This window comes from Phyllobates terribilis, unplaced genomic scaffold (genome assembly GCF_046119375.1).
Source record: "Phyllobates terribilis strain yellow unplaced genomic scaffold, ASM4611937v1 Scaffold_2__4_contigs__length_985480577, whole genome shotgun sequence".
In the NCBI taxonomy this organism is placed as follows: Eukaryota; Metazoa; Chordata; class Amphibia; order Anura; family Dendrobatidae; genus Phyllobates; species Phyllobates terribilis.
In genome coordinates this window covers 488717017-488738289 of record NW_027362762.1, presented here as the reverse complement: position 1 = coordinate 488738289, position 21273 = coordinate 488717017, and the positions used below count along the sequence as shown (strand labels likewise).

Below are 21273 nucleotides of genomic sequence, written 5' to 3'. Positions count from 1 at the left end.
GAAAAAGTCCCCCTATAAAGAAATTTCTGTGTTAAATTCAATTTAAAGCAGTCTTCTCTCATCCATGTCTGTGAATATTAACAGACGAAAATATATCTTTTTCTTGAATATCTTCCAATCAAAGCTAGTCAGCTCCCCAGTTTCCCCAGTGTGCGTCATCTCGTGAAGTAAGCTAATATGGTGACGCAGTCATTGTACTAGGGTGCAGGACTCACGATATCCTACTAGTTTATTTTTATGAATGGGAATTTTATGGCAATGTAAAATCCACATACAAAGTCAGTGTAGACAGTCATGTCACCCTGTAGGCCTCTTGACACTGCTCTGTTCCCCAGTACGTAGGCCTCAGTTTCCAACAGTTGCTATATGGTACATTGATCTCTACATAGCGCCTTGTACTAATCTTCTTCCTGATAAGTAACCAAGTATATGATTGAGAATAAAATTCATATTTTAAGATAGGATTCTTCTTGTGATGTTGATTATCATTTCTTGACTCCCCATGCAGACAAGTGTCAATCATATGCTTGGACCATTGCATTATTAAGCTATACTGCCATTCTGGATCCAAGAATCAGTACATTTACTGACTGTGAAGTAATGTTATTGTGTGAAAATGCACGGTATCATATATTAGGCTGCGTGCCCTATATGTTTTGGGTGTCTCAGCGCTCTTTGCCAATTGACTCTCTCCAAACATGGCAGAATGAAAATCATCTCAGATGATCCATTGTCTTATATAAAAGGTATCCATAAGATGTCTTCTCATACCAAGCGTACCCTATACTTGTGCCAAGCTAAAAGTGCTGCGGAATATGTTGGCGCCATAGAAAGATTATTATGTCAATGTACGCAAAAATGACAAAGGTTACAGATATTAAAATGTAACATGATATTATGATATTCCCGTTCCTTTTCTAGATTAAAGTATTTAACATTGGTATCTAAATTGTTTTTGCATAAGAATGTGTCATACTGTATTTGGGAACCACTGGCCTTTGACCAACCACCAGAGACTGAGATGCCACGCACCATACTTACTATAGATCTGTATGTGAAATTAAATTGGTAAGCTAAAGAAACTTTGTGGATTAAAGGAAATAATGGTATATACAACATTTCTAAAATATTTAAGAAAAAAAAATGTTGTTTTTTTTTATTTAGCTGGTGGCTTTTGGTTTGATTGGTCTTACTGGTGGACAGAAAAAAATAATAAACACTTTTTACGAGTACTGCCAAAAAAAGAATATGTAAAATTCAATATTCTGGATAAAAAAAAAATCTATAAATACTTATACTATATCAAATATAACAAAAATAAAACTTAAAGGCCTGAAACTGGGTAGTCAAAACCTTGAATTATTGAAAAGATCGCTTAAAGTCATCATAGTGAACTCTAGCAATGTATTAGAAGGGAAATACAAAATGGCAGAAATAAAATCAGGTGTGTACACTTATTATATATGTGTGTATATATATATATATATATATATGTATATATATATATATATGTATAAAATTGTGTAATCGTGAACAAGCAAAAATAAGTGCATGTTCACTACTCAACATACATGCACTATTTTTTTTCCCATTGTTAATATACATTACATGCAACACATTCAAATATACACAATATATTAGTGGCATAGGGCAATGAAATCTGTTATGCATGAAATTAACCCATTCCCAGGAGGTTAACGTGAAGCATCAATGAATGATCAAAACGTAATTGCTTTTGTATTTTGCACATATAATAATTGGCATTAAAATGTTATGGAATATGATGACTTGTGAAGTTATTAAACAGGAGCCAAAGTGCCTCCTGGTAACACTCAGGTCTGTACAGGAGTAAAGGAGAACGTGGCTACCTCAAGCCAAGGAAACTTAGCTCCAAGACATCTGAGAACAGTCATAAGCCAATAACCAAATTATCTGTACCAAAGATGGATTTTATATCATTTTCACCCTGTGGCTAATACCACCCATCTGCTTTCTAAATAATGGAGTTGTGTTAATTGTTCATTTCTATTGTTTCGGGGGATATAAGATTGATATTGAACTAACTGCAGTGTGTCTAAAAGACAGGCAATTAGCTGAGGAAACGTCATATAAATTCACATATATGCATGTTATAGTCTTATTCATACAAAGTTTGCTCAATGTAGTGAATGTGCATTGTGTACGGTATATCCAAGAATCCATACAAATATTGAAATATTACATGTCCTATATATAAAAAAACAACATAGTTTAAAGTACATGCAGATATGACATTTTCAGAACAGCGGCAGGATTAAGTATATATATATATATATATATATATATATATATATATATTACACACAAATATATACACACATGTATTCATAGAAATATAATTGTTCTGCATTAATATCAGAACCAAAGAATATATATATAGATATATATCTCAACATTCATAGAGCTATCCCTGAAATAAATGTCAATATTAAATGTGTACAAAATGAACCTAGGCCAATATTAGATATTCTAGGCGCATATCTAAGTAAGAATGAAATTGTGATAGCCCCAATATTGATGAGAATGATGGCTTCTGGATGTACCATCATTCCATACTAAAAGCTTTGCAACCAGTACATTTTGGTCTTAAGTAGGGGACATTATTCCAAAACAAAACCCAATACCTTTGCCTGCTGACTTTCATTAAGTACTTCGGATGGCCCAGTAACTGTTGTTTTGTAGCAACTCCCTCAACTGCCTACAAAAGCATCATCCTGATGTGAATATTAAAGAGTGCCCTTTCTATTCTCTATGTACTTATATGAGCATTTGGTAGCCACATTAGCCATACTACAAGTCATGTGTCTATTCACAATCACAGAGAACACTCACATGTTCCTGAGTAGAAAGTGCCTTTAACCGATGAATACAAGGAAAATAGCTTTATCTCATGAAACATACTAATATAATAGCCTTGTCAATGCAGTGTAATTGGAAGAAAGCTGAAATAAAGTGAGTAAAAAAAGCAGGGGACTCCCCAAAATTCAGGAATAGTGTAAAGATGAACGTCTTCCTTTAATAGACAATTAAACATACTATAAATGAGCATGGATCTAAATACACAACAAAATATCACAGGGTCACAATTGGTGGCTATTTTCCTAATAGTACTGAAAATTTGTCTGATTTTTTTTTAAAAATTGTATGTACAGTGAACTGCCTTCTGTCAAATGTTCATATAGAATATTAGATGAAGCGTAAATTATTATGAAATACAATGTAAAGGAGATTAAAACACTGGAGACTTGTAAAGACTCAAAATAATAAAAATACAGGGAAAAATAAGTAGTTTAGTTATCTCAGTTTAGTAGTCAATTGTGTCTACAAGTGTCAGGAATACATGTCAGAAAATAGGATTTCCCTGTCATCGAGGTATAAAGGATAATGTTTATACAATACTAAAACATCATAAAAGACACAAAAGTATATTCTGTGTCATAGATAAAACACAGTAGTGGAGTCAGCAAGTTCCAGTACTAGTAAAAAATGACCAGTGCCACACAAAACAATAGCATCATGTAGCTCACTAATATAAGGAAAAGCACTCTGTCTATAGGAGAAAATGATATATATATATATATATATATATATATATATACACATATCTATATTTACATATTTCTGAGTATATTGTGGTGGTTGAAAGATGTAATTTTTTGTTGTGTATTAAGTGTAACACTAAGTGAATAAAATAAATAAAACACATACATTAGTGTATCTCTTTCAATATGTATATATCAATAACTATAAATATAGGTTTCATATAGAATTGTAGAGAGACAAATGAATAAGTATATTTTTAACTGAAAATTGAAAAATAAATACATCCATGAACCAAAAATGTACCGATTTACTGGTTTTAAAGCTGTCAAGCACATATACATTTATTTTATAAATATATTTAATGCATTCCAGTTTTTGCTAATTACCGAGCTGACAGGCTTTTATATCGATTTACACCTTTAAATAAAGTTTTTTTTAAAAAAAGACACCAAGCTTCGTTAAAGGGATTTCATTTTTTATGTAAGTAATACAATATTACTTTTAACATAAATATAAAAAGTAAATTGCAAATCTACATTTGTAAAAGTTACAAACAGAATTCACCAAACCAAAAAAACAAAACAAAAACAAAAAAAAAATATATATATATATATTGCAAAGTAATTTACACAGCCAAAAAAAATGTGAAAATAAATAGAAAGGGGAGGTTTATATGGAAATAATATTAAAATATTCTCTTAAAATTAGTAATTGTACAAAAGTGTGTAGAATGAAAACAGAACCAAAAAATACACAAATTTCAAAAACATACATATGTATACATATAACACATATTTACAATATTACGTAAAAAATCTTTTTTTTTTGTTTTTTTTTCCTTGCTTTATAATGGAATATGCAAGTCTCCTTGTATCCCTTTCCTTATAACTCCCTTTTTTGACAGTATATAAACTACACGTCATAGATTTATGGAGACATGTAGATGGCTATGTGTAGTCCTGATTTACTAACTGGTACAGATAAAGTAATACATTTTGTTTGGAATTTTGCCCTTAAAGATTTTGGTCAAACTATGTCAATTAATAAGGAGCCTGAATAATTCAAGAACATTAATGTGAAGAACTATCGCTCCATTGGGTGTCCTATCATATGCATTTTTATAGAAATAAGCTGCTCACCAGGTGATTTTAACCTGATACATGACAGAATAAAAATCAAATGCAAAGAGAGATAAATAAAACTTTGAATATGTTTTTGCTTTAATAAAAGGTATGTGAAACCCAATAAATAAAAGTCATTTTATTGTGTTTTAAACAACAGGAGTTGATAGTATCCAGTTTCATGCCAGAGATATTTCCCTTCCACTGCACTTCAGGAGCTAAAGAGTCTAATTAATAAATAACACCTTTTCATTCAAAGCTGCCAAGGACTTTGTGAGGAGATTTACATTGTTAATAATAAAAAATATTCACAGTTCTTATAATCTCAATCTAACCCACAATATTCTGCTCAATAAATTATCCCCCTCCCCTTTCTCCTTTTACCTTCAAGAAGAAACAAGAATAGCTGATGATCTGAGGTGTAGCAAAAAGATTTGGGAAAGGGACATTATTGTGGTGGGTATTTTAATTTAATCTTCTGGTGAAAGGTCCTCCAGTCTCTTTCTAGGGGTCCTGTAACTATTTTCTTTTGTAAAATCCAAAAGTACTTACTTCATCCCCACCCCCCTCACATCCTCTCTTTATATATTTCTTAGTCATTGTACAGAGGTCTGCAGTGTGTGATGGAGTGGAGGGGTCTCTGCTTGTGAATACACATCCTCCATGGGGGGGTGAGGAACCCCTGCTGGGGTCATCCTTTTCTCTTTCTGCCTTCTGTTGCAAAACCAAACTCTCACCACCTCCTTCTCCAACTGAAGACTGTCTGCCAGGCTGGTGATCTCATGGGCTGATGGTTTAGGGCACTTTAGGAAATGGTTCTCTAGTGCTCCCTTCACACCAACTTCTATGGAGGTCCTCTTCTTTCTTTTCCTTCCCTGGGCTGCAATCTTGTCTAGGTTGGTCGGGCTTCCTGTAGTGGAATCTGTCTCCTCAAGCCACTTATTCAACAGGGGCTTCAGTTTACACATGTTCTTGAAACTCAGTTGCAAAGCTTCAAACCTGCAAATTGTGGTTTGGGAGAAAACGTTGCCATACAGGGTGCCCAGGGCCAAGCCAACATCTGCCTGGGTGAAGCCCAGCTTGATCCGCCTCTGCTTGAACTGCTTGGCAAACTGTTCCAGGTCGTCAGAGCTGGGGGCGTCTTCATCGGAGTGGTCCTGATGATGGTTAAGGTGCTGAGGAGGCGACTCTACGTGGGTGTCAAGGACTCCTGGGTCATCATGCAAGGGGTCTCTCATGCTGTGGTGCAACGAAGAAGCTTGTGGCCCCAGCATGCCATTCAGGTTTGTATAGGAGGACTGGGAATAAAGCAGAGGCTGGTGACTGTTGGAGCTGGGGGACATCGGAGACAAGTGATGCCCCCCACTCTGTGCCCAGGCATGACTGCTGGGCGTCTGTTGGTGGACCAAGTGTGATCTATGGTGGTGGAAGCTGCTGCTGAGGTCCTCTCTGCTGCTCTGTACACCACCTTTGCTGTGATCGTTCTGTCCACCTAGGTGAGACCCGCTGCCCCAGTCGCTGGTAGGATTGGGCAACCACTGGTGATGGGTGAGGCTCATGGGGTGCCCGGCGTTGGTGGCTAAGCCTTGCAGGTACTCTTGGTGCATCATCTTCTGCACCTCTCTGTAGGTGGTACCCTGGTGCATCCTGTCGGAGTCCGGATGCATGAGAGGATTGGAAGGCAATGTGTTATTCCTGGGCAGATACTGAGCAGTTGCAGCCATGGCTCCTACTCCTTAACTGGCAGCAAGTTCCCCGCTTTCTGTGCTTTAGAACACAGATCCAGCCCTGTAGAGCGATCCTGGGCGCTGTGCCCGGCCCATCCCAGACACCATTGGCTCAGCCTCTCGTGACTGACACTTCGGAGTCACCCCCCCCCAACTTCCATTGGCTCCGATCGGCCCTACGATTGGCTGCCCACGACATATTGACTCTGCTTGGCTGTCTCCAATTCGTCAGCTGCATTCATTCATGCTGTTTTGCAAACAACCACGTGGGGGAGTAAGGAATGTAGTTTTGGAGTTTACATAGAAATCCAGTGTAAATAAGGCTTTCCATTTTACATTGGACTTCATACATAGGAGATGGGCAGGTTTGGCTGGAATTATGCATTATTAATTCCTCTTATTATGATACTTGATCAAGGCTAATTGAGATTGTGCAGTGAAAAAGGGGGAGATTCTCTGGCACTAGCAGATTTGGGTAAGGGATTATCAGATCGTCATCCTGCATGCACACTATACAGTATATAGGTAGGAACTACCTACTAGGATAAGTATCCAACTGCAAGAAACATATTGCAAGAGTAAGGTAATGCATGTTTACTAGTGGTACATATATATATTGTCTTATATATAGTAATTGCCTTGAGATATATGCATGGCAAACAAATAAATGCTGCTAAATTATGGCTATGTATGTGGGCAGAGAATGGGTGCCCACAGAGGGTTTAGATGCTGGCATGACATTCTTTACATGCTGCTTCCATGTTTAATGTTATAGCATATCCAGACAGGATGATTCTGGGGTTTTATGGTGTATATGACATGATGCACATTAGGCTAAATCTGTTACATGTGATAGTGTTTTCTGACTGTATCATATATACATATATATCTATATAGACATATATATAATAGCCCAGTCCAAAAAAAAACCATATATGTGTGTGGGGCCATCTAACTTTAGACACATCTGTAAACGATATATATATATATATATATATATATATATATATATACAGATATATACATCTATCTATACAGATGTATAGGTATATCTATCTATCTATATATAAAATATATATATCTATATTTCTATAGACAGATATACTATATATATATATATATATATATATATATATATATATATATATAGTAAGCAGCATGTATATACACACCCATACAGATGTAGATCTTACCAGGCACTACATATACACACCCCAAGGCAGCAATACTCTGTGTGTGTTGAAAAGTTGAGAAATGGAATATTCTATATTGTAATGAGGCTTTGCCCTGATGATCTAATGAAAAAGCGGCAGCTAGTGACAGTATTTGAAATACTAGAAGAATAACCATTCTTTCCAGGGCTGGGAGCCTTTTCTTCCCCTCCTTGCACAGTCTTTAAATCAAAATAATATAATTACCCAGGCACTCCAATAACCACAACTAATTATTCTGAATTAAATTTTAATCCTGCTGCATCTATCAGGGCAAGGAAAAACAAACTATTTACCAGGCTGGGTGTTATTTAAGAAATAAAACTGCATTTTGGTGCCTTTCAAAGTCAATTAGCTAGTGATGGCCATTCCTCTCCCTCTCTCTGTCTGCACTCATTTCTGATTGTTTTTCTGGGCACGTTTTGCCCTAACTGCAAATTACCAGTTGTATGAATTGCAGAGCAGCTGCCATGCACAGAGCAGAGAGGGAGCTGAGCACACACACTCACACAATCAGCTCCTTCTGCCACACTGGAGCCTGCACCTCTCACCACAGCCCACCTCACTCCACGGAGGACACTGGCACCCACGATCTCTAGTCCACACCTCAGCAGGAGCACTCGCGGTTTGGTAAGTTCTCAGAAGTACGATCTTCAGTGCTAGGATCACAGCTCAGTGCTGCCTGAATTATCCACCTTACATATTATTAACAGCATTATTCGTTTTAGAATTATTACTAGTATTATTCATTTTGGCTTCGGCTATAATATAGCTATTGAATTAACAGGAAAAAGCAAGAATTAATGAAAAAAATAATAGATGATATACTATAATATATATTTATCTTCTACCACTGAAATCCTATTTTAATTGATTTGCACATAAGAGAATAAAATGCTTATACTAAAAAAAGCATATATATATATGACAATGCATTTATATATATATATATATATATATATATATATATAATTTTTTTACTGCACATATTCAAAGTAACTGCCCTTTATTACATTAATAGAGTAAGAGCTGTTGTGATATGGCAATGTGTATGGGCATATGCTTGGCAGAGAGGGTGCCCGCAGAGGGTTTAGATGCTGGCATGACATTCTTTACATGCTGTTTCCATGTTTTAAGTTCTAGGAGATTCAGACAAATATTTTTTGGTGCATATTATATGTTGCACATTAGAATATATCTATCAACCACATGTTGCAGTGATATATATATATATATATATATATATATATATATATATATATATATATACATACATATATATATATATATACTGTACAGTCATAAAACAGTAAAAGATGTAACAGACTCATCTGAAGAAGCCTCACTATATATATATATATACACACACACATATATATATATATATATATATATATGTGTGTGTGCTGCATGTCCCAGTGATATATTATATACATTTATATAGTTTAACTATTTAGTGGAACTTTTCCTCTCTGCAGCACCAAATAAAATTTCCCAGTGACAAATTACATTCTCAACTCTGCTATATCTTTCAGATGTGGTCACCTCAGTTCTCTTTTCTTCAGCCTTATATATCAGAAAGCAACCAGAGAACTGATTATTTGTCTTGTATTTGTCCTAGATTTTCCCTCTAAGACCCTTCCAATAAAGCTGCTACTCATTTAATGTCCCTATGAGCAACTCTAAAATTCTTTGATTCCTCTTTACAGTTATCCTAATTTGTAGACAAGAAAAGCTGGCAAGATGGTTGGAAGGCAGTGAAAAGAAAGACTAGCTGTTATGCTGTTACAGGGACAGGCAGTAAAAGTTGGTTAAAAGTGTCCAGATTGGCTATTGTGTAGAATATGGCCTTGTCTTTGTGAAGGGACATATTTGTCAGGATCCCAATGGTAACTATGGTGAGAGAATTAAAGGCCTTACAGAAAGCAAGCTGAATAGAATTCAATCAGAGATAGAAGGAAAAATGAGGGAGAGATACAGAGAGAAAGAGATGGGACTGTGTGTAACCTCAAGCCCACAACTCATGGATATAGGCATTATTTATGCCTTGAAAGAAAGATTTTAGAATCATCATAATGATATTAATAACCTAACAGAAAACAAAGTCTGAGATATTCTCACAATGAGACGTTTTATATTTTTCTTTCATTCTTTTTACTGGAGAGAAGTTTATTTTCTCACAATCATTATGATCTAAGTTTCCGAAAATGACTGGTCTATCGTCTCATCCTGTGTATAGCTGGTGACCTGACACATCACATCCCACCGTGCCCCTGATTATTAGGTTATACTCGCTTTGTAAATCATCACATTAGGAATCGAGGTCATCGCCCATATTTTGTAAATTAAGCTTCAAGGTTGCAGCCCTAAAATAATTGTCTGGGATCTAACCCCATCTCTAACCCCATCTGACTCTATCAAGTGCCACCTGCAAGAAATAGTATTCACTTTCCCCAAACTTGTACTCTGGGCAACTGACTGATGGAGCTATAATCTGGGCTGGAAAAGCTCTGCACTGAGTGTTATATTTTGTATTTACATTCACTTTTCTCATTTTAGAAAATATTGATATGATTTTGTCATGATATAATTTCTAAGCTCTGCAGTTTTTCACTTTTTTCTTTATCTATCTATCTATCTATCTATCTATCTATCTATCTATCTATCTATCTATCTATCCGTATCCGTATATCCATATCTATCTATCTATCTATCTATCTATCTATCTATCTATCTATCTATCTATCTATTACATTTCTATCTATCTATCTAGCTATGTATCTATTACATTTCTATCTATCTATTTATCTATTATCTATCTATTACATTTCTACCTATTGATCGATCTGTCTATCCATATATCTATCTATTACATCACTATCTATCTATCTATCTATCTATCACATGTCTATCTATCTATTACATTTTTATCTATCTAGTTATCACTCTATTATCTATCTATTACATTTCTATCTATCGATCTATCCATCTATATATTACATTGCTATCTATCACATGTCTATCGATCTATCTATCTATCTATCTATCTATCACATGTCTATCTATCCATCTATCTATTCATATATCTATCTATCTCTCTATTATCTATTACATTTCTATCTATCGATTGATCTATCTATCTATCCATATATCTATCTATTACATCACTATCTATCTATCTATCACATGTCTATCTATCTACATATCTATTAAATTTTTATCTATCGATCGATCTATCTATCCATCTATCTATTACATCACTATCTATCACGTCTATCTATCTATCTATCTATCCGTCTATCTATCTATCTATCTATCTATCTATCACAAATCAATCTATCTATCCAATGCAAAAATAGGAGGCAGCACACCATAGTGAGTGAAGAAAAAAGTGCTGTTTAATGGCCCATATTGGCGACGTTTCGTCTATCACATGTCTATCTATCTATCTATATCTTTATCCTTTTATCCATCGATCACTGTATCTACTTACCAGTATCTATTGATCAGTCAAACAATCTTTCTATCTAAATACCTGTCTGCTTTTTTATCTACTTGTCTATTTATTCCATGTCTACCTCTGTACCTATCTATGTATCTACATAGTCTACCCTACACTACACAACTCCAAATGTGTCTTTTTGTTTAGCTGGTGCAGATAATACAAGTGCCCATTATTGAATGTATATCCATATAGTACACTATTGCTTCTGCATTGCTGTCTACATTGACTCCATTGATCCAACAGCTTCAAAATGTGTTAAATTAATGTTTGCAAATATTTATGGTATAATATACTTTGTGCTTAAGGTGTCTGGACCCATCTCCACATATCTGACTATGCAAAATATTATACATTTACTGCTACATGTAAACCAACTCTCATTGTATACTTCATTTGCATCATTTTAGTTAGTTTGTTTGGAAGTTCTAGATGTATCATTTGCAGATGGTCATTTGCAATATTTGTTAGTGAGATAAGAGGTGAAAAAACTTTGTAGAAACCAACCTTTGTAGTAAATCTTGTATTATCTTTCAACCTTTAAAAGTGTTTTATATGATATTCATTTCATTTGGAATCTCCAATGTATCAGTTACTTTAGTAACATTCAGTTACTTTAAAGGTCAGGTGGTGTCAAGAATAGATATCCTTGGGGTCCCACACATTAGCTAGCTTTAATAAAGCTCCATAGTTGATAATATACAGATATTTTCACCAGTGGTATATGCTCATCACGGATTATATATTGATAATGTATTTTCCTTAATTATTGATCTACGCTTCTAATTAACAAAATTCAGAAGTTAATTGAGATGGATTCATCAAAATTTACAGTTTTTCCAAATGTACTCAAAGTACAGGCCGCAATTTGCTTTCTGCTTTCTAGTTTAAATCCAAATACAACTATATATATATGTATATATATATATATATATATATATATATATACACATATATATAAATAAATACATATATATAAATAATTTAAATAAACAGTTATAAATAGCGTACAGATCAATACTATATATCAACAGACGTGTGTCTTCCTTAATTTACAATAAGACATGTCTTGTTTTTTATACAGTCTTATTTTCGACTAGAATACATTTTTCCCAATGACTTCATTTTGGACAATTACTAGAGATGCTATTCTGATACTGCAGAGCTGATTTTGCCACTTAGTAAAACATATCACAGTGTGAACAATATATGATTTTTATATAGGACTTTATAGAGTCACCAAAATTCACTATTAATGCAGCAGTGAAGATTTGAATAACCCCAATTTTGCTACATATGTACTAAGATATTATTTTAAAGAATCACAAGATCTGAACAAATTATATCCACTTTCTAATATTCTCTCACTTTCTTGGTATGGACTAACCTCCATTATTTGCTGACATCAGTAAAAAAAAGAAAAACAATGCAATTTTAAATAAACATCAAAAAATTTAAAAAAAGTAAAAAAAAATATCAAATTAAGAAAATTATTAAACAATTAAGTAAACAAAATCCATTTTCAACAACATTCTAGTAAAAATATAAGTAGGTGGTTTATATGATAAATGCAGTCTCTGCTAGTCTGATCTTTCCTTGCCTGCTACTCTGACCCTGCATTTGTCTCCAGTCTCCTGTTTAGTATCATATTATGGCAAAGATGCTGTTCTAGAATATGATGGGCATCACCACTGGTTAGGGTAGCCCAGGTTAGACATATGTAACCAGTATCTGGGCCACATAATAGTTTTCAAGTGAAGTGAACCAGTGAAGCATGAATAGTAATGCCTCTTATAGGACTGTGAAAGGCAAAATATATTATTAAACCACTGAAATAAACTATGGTAAATTTGCACTTAAATTAACTGCAAGGTCAGAAGAGTAGGTGTACATGTGGCAGACTTGTTGCAGACATTTGAACTATTGAAAATGGGATGTTTCTGCAACATGTACATGGATTTTAATAGGTATGAACATTTCGGCAACAAATCTGCCACATATGAACATACCATAAGTAGGAAAAAGCCCATATAATTGACCTAGTTAGCACAGGATTACATATCTCTAAGATTCTTTAAAGTTATTGCAGGAGTAAAGCTCACCTGTTGTCAGCACTGCAAGCATTACATTTCATTTTATGGGCTGGCAAGGGATGCAGAATACATCCGTTTGTATATTTCCAGTAAATATTTGCTTTACAGGATGCTAAAATGTTTCTTTTTGTGTCCTTAAACAATCAGATTTAATAATATGAATCTGCCCTAAACTACAGTGTATCCATAATTGTATTGCTCAAGCTACAGCATAACCTTGTGTGTAACAGATAGACACACAGTAAATATCGAATACAAAAAAAGATTTTTGATTTTTAACCATTAATGTCAATTCATGTGTAATCTGTCTATCTATCCATTCATCCATCTATCACATGTCTATCTACCTATCATCTATCTATCTATCTATCTAGAAAAAAAGAGAAAAAAGCAGCACAAGCAAACAAACTGTGAATAGCTGGGTGCCCGTCCTTCAGGTAGATACCAAACCTTCTCACATATAGAAAAAAATAGTAAAGACAGCACACCAAAATTAGATGATTTATTAGCTCAACAGGAGCTGTGGCGACGCTTTGGCTAGATATAGCCTTTTTCAAGCTACTATTTTTTTATCTATCTATCTATCTATCTATCTATCTATCTATCTATCTATCTACAGTATCTATCTATCATCTATCGATTATCTATCACATGTCTATCTATTATTCTATCTATTTATCTATATACATCTATCTATCTATCTCTCTATCTATCTATCTACAGTATCTATCTATCATCTATCGATTATCTATCACATGTCTATCTATCTATTATTCTATCTATTTATCTATATACATCTATCTATGTATCTATTTATTATCTAGCCATATATCTATTATCTATCTATCTAGTTATCTATGCAAAAATGGAGGCAGCACACCAAAAATAGAAAAAAATATGAAAAGCAGCAGGTCTTCAATTGGACGGAAACATTGCTGTCACTATGGGCCATTAAACTTTTCAGATTTTTTCTATTTTGGGTGTGTTGCCTCCATTTTTGCATATATTGGAGGACTGGTTTATGCCTGGGAGGTTTTTGCACCCCTCTCTCTTGCTGGTGCTGCACTAATTCTTTCTTTCTCTATGTATCTATGTATGTATCTATCTATCTATCTATCTATCTATCTATCTATCTATCTATCTATCATCTTTACAGGGTGGTCCAAAAGTAGGTGGACAGAAAGTGTAATAAGGTTATGAAGGGGGAGATTTATCAAACACTAACTTGCAGCCGCCTGTCTGGATCATCCTCCAATAAACCATGAATTAGACGTGGACGATAAATTTCCCCCTATAGATTTCAGGATTCGCATGATAGAAGCTCGTGAAATTCCCAATTCCAAAGAGGCTCTTCTGTGGACTTTTTTGGACTCTGAACAAATGTTTCAGCAACAAGTTGTTTATTATCTTCTGTACAGACGGTTTTGGGTCGACCAGTTTTTGGAGCATTAAGGATTGAGCCAGTGGCATTGAATTTGTCATGAATGTGGTAAATGGATTGTCTCTTTGGGGCTTGAGTACCAAATGTTTCAACCCAATTTGCTCTAACGTTTTTAGCATTTTGAGATTTCCAATGCTCTGTTAAAATCCATTTTCTTTGATCTGTACTTAAATTATTTGCCCTTAAGTGTTATCTGAAAAGAATACAGATTTGGGGGAGATCTATCTGTGAAATCTAGATCTGTGAAACTGGCTCAGTTGCCCTTAGCAACCAGTCAGATTCCACCTTTCATTTTTCAAAGAGTCTGTGAGGAATGAAAAGTGGAATCTGATTGGTTGCTAAGGGCAACTGAGCCAGTTTCACTTTACACCATGTTTAATAAATCTCCCCCTTCATAACCTTAACTCTTTCTGTCCACCTACTTTTGGACCACCCTTTATATCTATCATCTATCTATGTATCTATCTATCTATCTCTATATATCTATATATCTATCTATTTATCATCTTTAAATGTCTATCTATCCATATATCTATCTGTTAATCTATCTATCTGTTAATCTATCTATCTATCATCTATCTATGTATCTATCTATCTATCTCTATATATCTATCTATTTATCATCTTTAAATGTCTATCTATCCATATATCTATCTGTTAATCTATCTATCTGTTAATCTATCTATCTATCTATCTATCTATCATCTATATATCTATCATCTATCTATCTGTGTATCTACCTATCTATATATCTAGCTATCATCTTTAAATGTCTATCTATCCATATATCTATCCATATATCTATCTGTTAATCTATCTATCTATCTATCTATCTATCCATCTATCTATCTATCTATCATCTATCTATCTATCATCTATCTATCTGTGTATCTGCCTATCTATATATCTAGCTATCATCTTTAAATGTCTATCTATACATATATCTATCTATTAATCTATCTATCTATGTTATATCTATCTATCTATCATCTATATATCTATCATCGATCATTATCTATCATCTATATATCTATCATCTATCTATCATTATTTATTTAACTATCTATCTATCCATCTATTATCTATTTATCTATGTATCTATATATTATCTCACGTTCATGTTGCTAAAATAATTGTTTTATATTTCAGAGACCTTCTGAGATCTTGAGTGGGCTAACAGGAGGTATCCCCTACCTAGAGTGTAACCTAAAACTCTGAAAATATGTTTCCATGCCAGCATTTATACAATCATTGACCTTCCTTTACATTTCAGGTAACCGCACATCTATCACAGGCAGGTAGCCTGTCTGCAGTATCTGAAGCTTTTCCCTGAGCTCAGGACAAATCGTGAAGTGAAGAAGGATCATGTACTCAATCACAGGATGCTTCCAGGCATTCTACAGATAGAAGGTGTTGCTGATGTGTTTTATTGCACAACCACAAAAAAATGCCAACACAAATATAACTCCCTATTATAAATAAAGGAGGAGTATTAGAAAATGAAAAACAAGCAACATCTGAGGGAACAGGGCGAGAAGGGGTGTGTACAGGGAAGTGGTGGGATCTGGCATAAAGTAAAAGTATGTGTACTGTGCATCCTGGCCACTGGCACTTTGATATATATCACCTGATATATAGATATATATATTTATATCTATATATGGTATATATCTCATATATTGATATAGACATCTTACAAGCCCCATGAGATATATTGTATATAAGCATTACGTCTGCTTTCTCACACCCATGTGTTTTTTTATACTGTGTATGAAATAATTGACATGTAACCTAATAATACTGAACTAGACCACTGAATGGCACTCATTCAATTGTCTCTCAAAGTACCCATCAGGGAGCAGAACGTAACTTGTTATATTCCTCACTTCTGTTAACTCTCAGTCATTCAGCAATGCAATTCACAACATATACTTGCCTGATGGCCACGTTCACACATTCAGTATTTGGTCAGTATTTTACATCAGTATATGTAAGCCAAAACCAGAAGTGGAACAATCAGAGGAAAAGTATAATAGAAACACGTCACCACTTCTGTATTTATCACCCACTCCTGGTATTGGCTTACACATACTGATGGAAAATACTGACCAAATACTGATAGTGTGAATGTGGCCTAAGGCTATGTGCCCACGATGCAGAAGTGAAGCAGGGTACTTTTACACGTTTGTATTTTTAGTCTGAGTGCTATCCATGTTGCATACAGCATATTGACCAATGTTAAACAATGAAGATTTTTCCAGAAAAAAATCACAGCACATAGTAATCTCATCTTTTTTTCACATGAGAATCACCTAGACATTTCAATGGGTGCGCAAAAAAAGAGATGGATATAATATGGGTACTATCCATATAGAATTCATGTTTAACAGATCCATTGTAATTATTAATATAGGAAACTGGATTTGGCCTTTTAAACATTTTTAGTTATTGATGTATAAATATGGATGCTAAATGGATGCCGTGTAGATGTCAAAAAACAGACATACGGACGGCATGCTGGTGACAATACAGATGAAAAATGATTCGTTTTTTCAGGATGAAAAATGGACGATTTTTCATACCCTTGTGTGAACTTAGTCCTAGGGGTCTGAAGAGCAAACTGTTTATTTTGTAACCCCAACCTAAAGATCACTCGCCCTGGTGAAACGTTCCCTTATACATTGAGGTGGGCTTTGCTATGGTTTTATGAAAGGTTTAGAAACAAGAAATTAAATGCAGTACCTGTGTCAGTTGGACAAATTTTCAGGAACCGAGGAATGCCCACCATCACTGACAGCAAACAGAGATAATAATAGGAGGAATTAATATGTAACATATATTATAACAGTTCATTATTTATTTCCTTTTGTTTCCTTTATTTCTTTTACAGATTCCTATTTATTATCAGCATAAACGATTGAACGTTTTTTCAGACATAAATGTGTTACATGAACTTAGTCACAAAACTTTGCATCCAATAAAATGTGAATGTCAATGTTGTCTCCGTCTTTATTTCATTGTTTCTCTTTACTTCTTCTATAATTATTGCGAACATAATGTGGGCCCAGATTCTAACATGATAAAAGGGCTTAACTACAACACAGCCCATGAAGCTTAGTAGAAGACAACCCCACGTGAAAATGACAGTAGTGGACCACTATGTCACACAATTTTGAGTTAATTCAGTGCTTCTTGATGTGTTTCCTGGCAATGGTAAAAGCAGACTTTAATGTTTTAGAGTTTAACATTTTCTTTTTTAACCTGTCACTGAGGAGCATAATATAAAACTGTACAACATGCTGCCTCCTATATGAAGTTCACAATTCACTTCTGCTGCAAATACCAGATTACATGGATGAGCACAAGATGAAGACCAAGGACCAAAGTTTATCAAGTTGAATGCAACGCCACAGATGAGAACTGATGGCAAAACAAATGTAGATTTGCATCAAGGTTTATCATCACATTATCCTCAGCGCTGATCCAGTGTGGATCACAATACTGCATCCAAAGTTGTGATCTGACCCCAGAACTGGTGCCTGCAGATTGCCAGCACAACTGATGCACCAGAGAGGTGAGAACAACCCATTGCAAAACATTGGGATCAGTTTCTCCATCAGTTTTCATCTAGTGTTTTTATAAGAAAAAGCAGATGGAACTTATGTAAAGGCAGATATATGTGTAGAGGACCTTATAGGAGTGATATAAAGGGCTGGTGCCTGCACCTGGTAAACCAAGGCAAGGGCCAGGGTCCACTTCACCGGGGTGCCCACTTAGCCTTGTGCACACTGTATGCATGAATGGACGTAGATAGCTCAGTGTTACCCATTAGATGGTAATGCCAATTGTGACAGTGGCATTTAAGAGTTTGGAAAAGGGGTACCAATAAAGCATTGTCATGGAAGTCATGGTCCTGCTGAAGACCCTCGTGTCTTTCATGTGTGTACACCCATGAAGCCAAGGCCACAGAAATTTTACAATACATTCCAATTCCCCTAGAGAGAATAATAAAAAATGTGAAAAAAATGTAATTTATTTTTAAAAATTATACATATAGAAAAGTTCAAATCACCCAACTTTCAAATAACGTTATTGAAATCTAAAAAATAAGCTTGATACATAGCAGTCAAAGCCATGGCTGTAGGGGGCAGAGGTGGCTGATACTTTTGGATCCTAATGCTTGGGTAGACCCAAAGGCCTTTTCATCATATGAAAATGATTAAAGGAAGACAGCTTTCTACATGTAGTCTCTTAGCTAAAAAGGAGGAGTAACAAGTGCAGGACCGCACATTATGTGATGTTCAAATGCTGTAAAAGGGCATGTGGATATGGGTTATCTTGAGTGGACAACTTCCTTAAAGCGTTGTCTTATGACAGACATTTACACCATAAATCTTTATTTGGTTGCCACCTCTGGGACCCGCATCCCTCTCTAGAACAGTTACCCTTCTATCCCTATTCCAACTAGTGCCCCGACTGCAGTGATAGGAGAAGTGGCCACCCATCTGCGGCTTTCTCCATGCATTGTTATATTCATTCCAAATACAGCCTAGCACGTTCAAAAGATACGTTTTCTTGACCGCCTAACTGAATAAATGCATACATGTATATTTACATAAACTGTTGAATCAAAGTATATAGAACGGTATAAATACTTGTACAACATACATATGAATGTCCAGCAAGCAATTACTACCAGATAAGCACTAAACAATGTGCTGTGCATTTTCAGATGTGTCTGATAAGTTGTGATAGTGTAATCAGCATCTTGTGCTCTTTCGAATGTGAGAAATATGGGGTTACTCACATAAGTGAAGTTTGGGTGTGTCCCCATTACTGGGGGTGGAGTGTGCATTTGCCCTGGCAGACAAGAAGTTTCACAAGAAATTAGGGAGTTATAGCATTGTTTGTTACAGGTTGCTTTGATTGTAAACTGTCAACATGGCACTGCCCATGCCAGAGTTGGAAGTGTGCCCATAAAAATGTACACAGAACCACATGGAGACACGTATAATTACACATGTACAAGACAGGCACTTATAGGAATTAAGCTACAGACTTTCTAATATATTATGTACGGAATGACCATAAAACAGAATACGTTTACATTATAAACTCATATCCAAGCTATTAATTCTTATTTACTAGATGCCTTTGAGAATCTGTCAGCAGAGCACAGATTGTAGTGTATTGCAGCCTGTAAAGTGATAATTGGAACCAGAATAATAACGGTCAGAAACAGTGTCGGACTGGGTTGGCAAAGGCCCACCAATGATACTGATTCTTGGGGTCCACTGTTCCGCTATATGCAAAAATAACCTGACCCTAGTACACAAATCTACTTTTGCTTCTACTTATTATTAATTTGGCTAGCTAGTTTAATGAATGATTAGATGAATCAAGTGTAATAGCACTCTTTTACAGGGGCCCACCGGAGGATTTTCCTGTTTCCCTGTCGGCCAGTCCAAGCCTGGTTAGAAATCAGTAGAGAGATTGCAAGAGATTTCACTTTTCTATTAGAGGGAACCTGTCAGCCTGTTTTTATACATGGAAGTAGTGGTATGGATGTATATGCAAATCAGACTGGAAGTGCACTGGGGGTGGGTCAAAGCACTTGCAAGAAGCAGTCTAAGTGTATTAACATAACCTTAATGTACCGCCATACTGATTTGCATGCATCTTCTACGCAAGACTTCTCATGACTGGCTGCAGACACTGGTTACATTATTGCAGCCATTCATGTTTTACTCCAAAATTCTGCGGCATTTCAGAGTAAGCATACTTTGAAGAGTGAGCCAGGACTATGTGGCTTGGCTGACTAGTACAAGACAGGTCCCTGGCTGGCTTCTACCTGCCACAATAAGTTTGACTGACAGGTTTCACGCTATGTAAGCTCATAGGAAGAGACCTGACAGTCAGGGATAATTTTTGGCGAGTTGAACAAATATTTTGCGACTTTAGGAGTTTTTTCACCAGTTTTACTCAGCTCCGCCAAAATGAGTGGAGCCGGAGTTGTGGCCACGTCTGCCTATCAGATTAATAAAAAAATTGTGGCTCTTTGTATTTCAGAAATGCTACTCCAGTCCCTGGCTGGTGTAGCATTTTTGACACTTAGAAGTGGAACCAAACTCATTAATTCTTAAAGTATTATTACTTTCAGTAAGACATGCGATTGTGCGCTATGCCAATCTTGATAAATCGTCCCCTATGCATAAAATGACTGCAATGTTTCAGAATAAAACTTACCTGGCTGCAATGTCTGATTCATGTTGCTCGTGGTTCAGGCAGCATTAACCTGATGACATGTTCCCTTTAAAGTCTGTAGCAAAATATTGTAACGTCTACAATTGACTTTTGGCATACTTGTGGCTTTATTAGGGTTAATTGCATTTTTCCACAATAAAGCATGTTTTGAGCACTCGGGTGATTTTTCAGACTTGACTTTAGAACTTCAAAAATGCCCCCAAAAAATATCACAAAAATCCACCAAAATGCATGTAAAAATGCCTGATCACAAGCTAAATCGCATTCTAAAACACTGCACATAAGAGTCCTTAAGATGTTAAGGAATATAGTAAAAATACACATTTTCATAC

The 21273-nt window shown here is 35.3% G+C and overlaps 1 protein-coding gene and 1 long non-coding RNA gene across 2 annotated transcripts; one reads left to right on the top strand and one right to left on the bottom strand.

The window, feature by feature from the left end:
- Nucleotides 1–4040: 4040 nt before the first annotated feature.
- Nucleotides 4041–6493, bottom strand: POU3F1 (POU class 3 homeobox 1). Its single transcript, XM_073665869.1, has one exon. It carries the CDS (start codon nt 6425–6427, stop codon nt 5300–5302), a length of 1128 nt encoding a protein of 375 aa, XP_073521970.1. The 5' UTR covers nt 6428–6493; the 3' UTR covers nt 4041–5299.
- Nucleotides 6494–6767: 274 nt separating this feature from the next.
- On the top strand, nt 6768–17647 carry LOC141217942 (uncharacterized). The gene is made up of 4 exons (XR_012286715.1): nt 6768–7013; nt 13611–13673; nt 15827–15860; nt 15951–17647. It is a non-coding gene; the product is annotated as an uncharacterized lncRNA (long non-coding RNA).
- The last annotated feature ends 3626 nt before the right edge of the window (nt 17648–21273 follow it).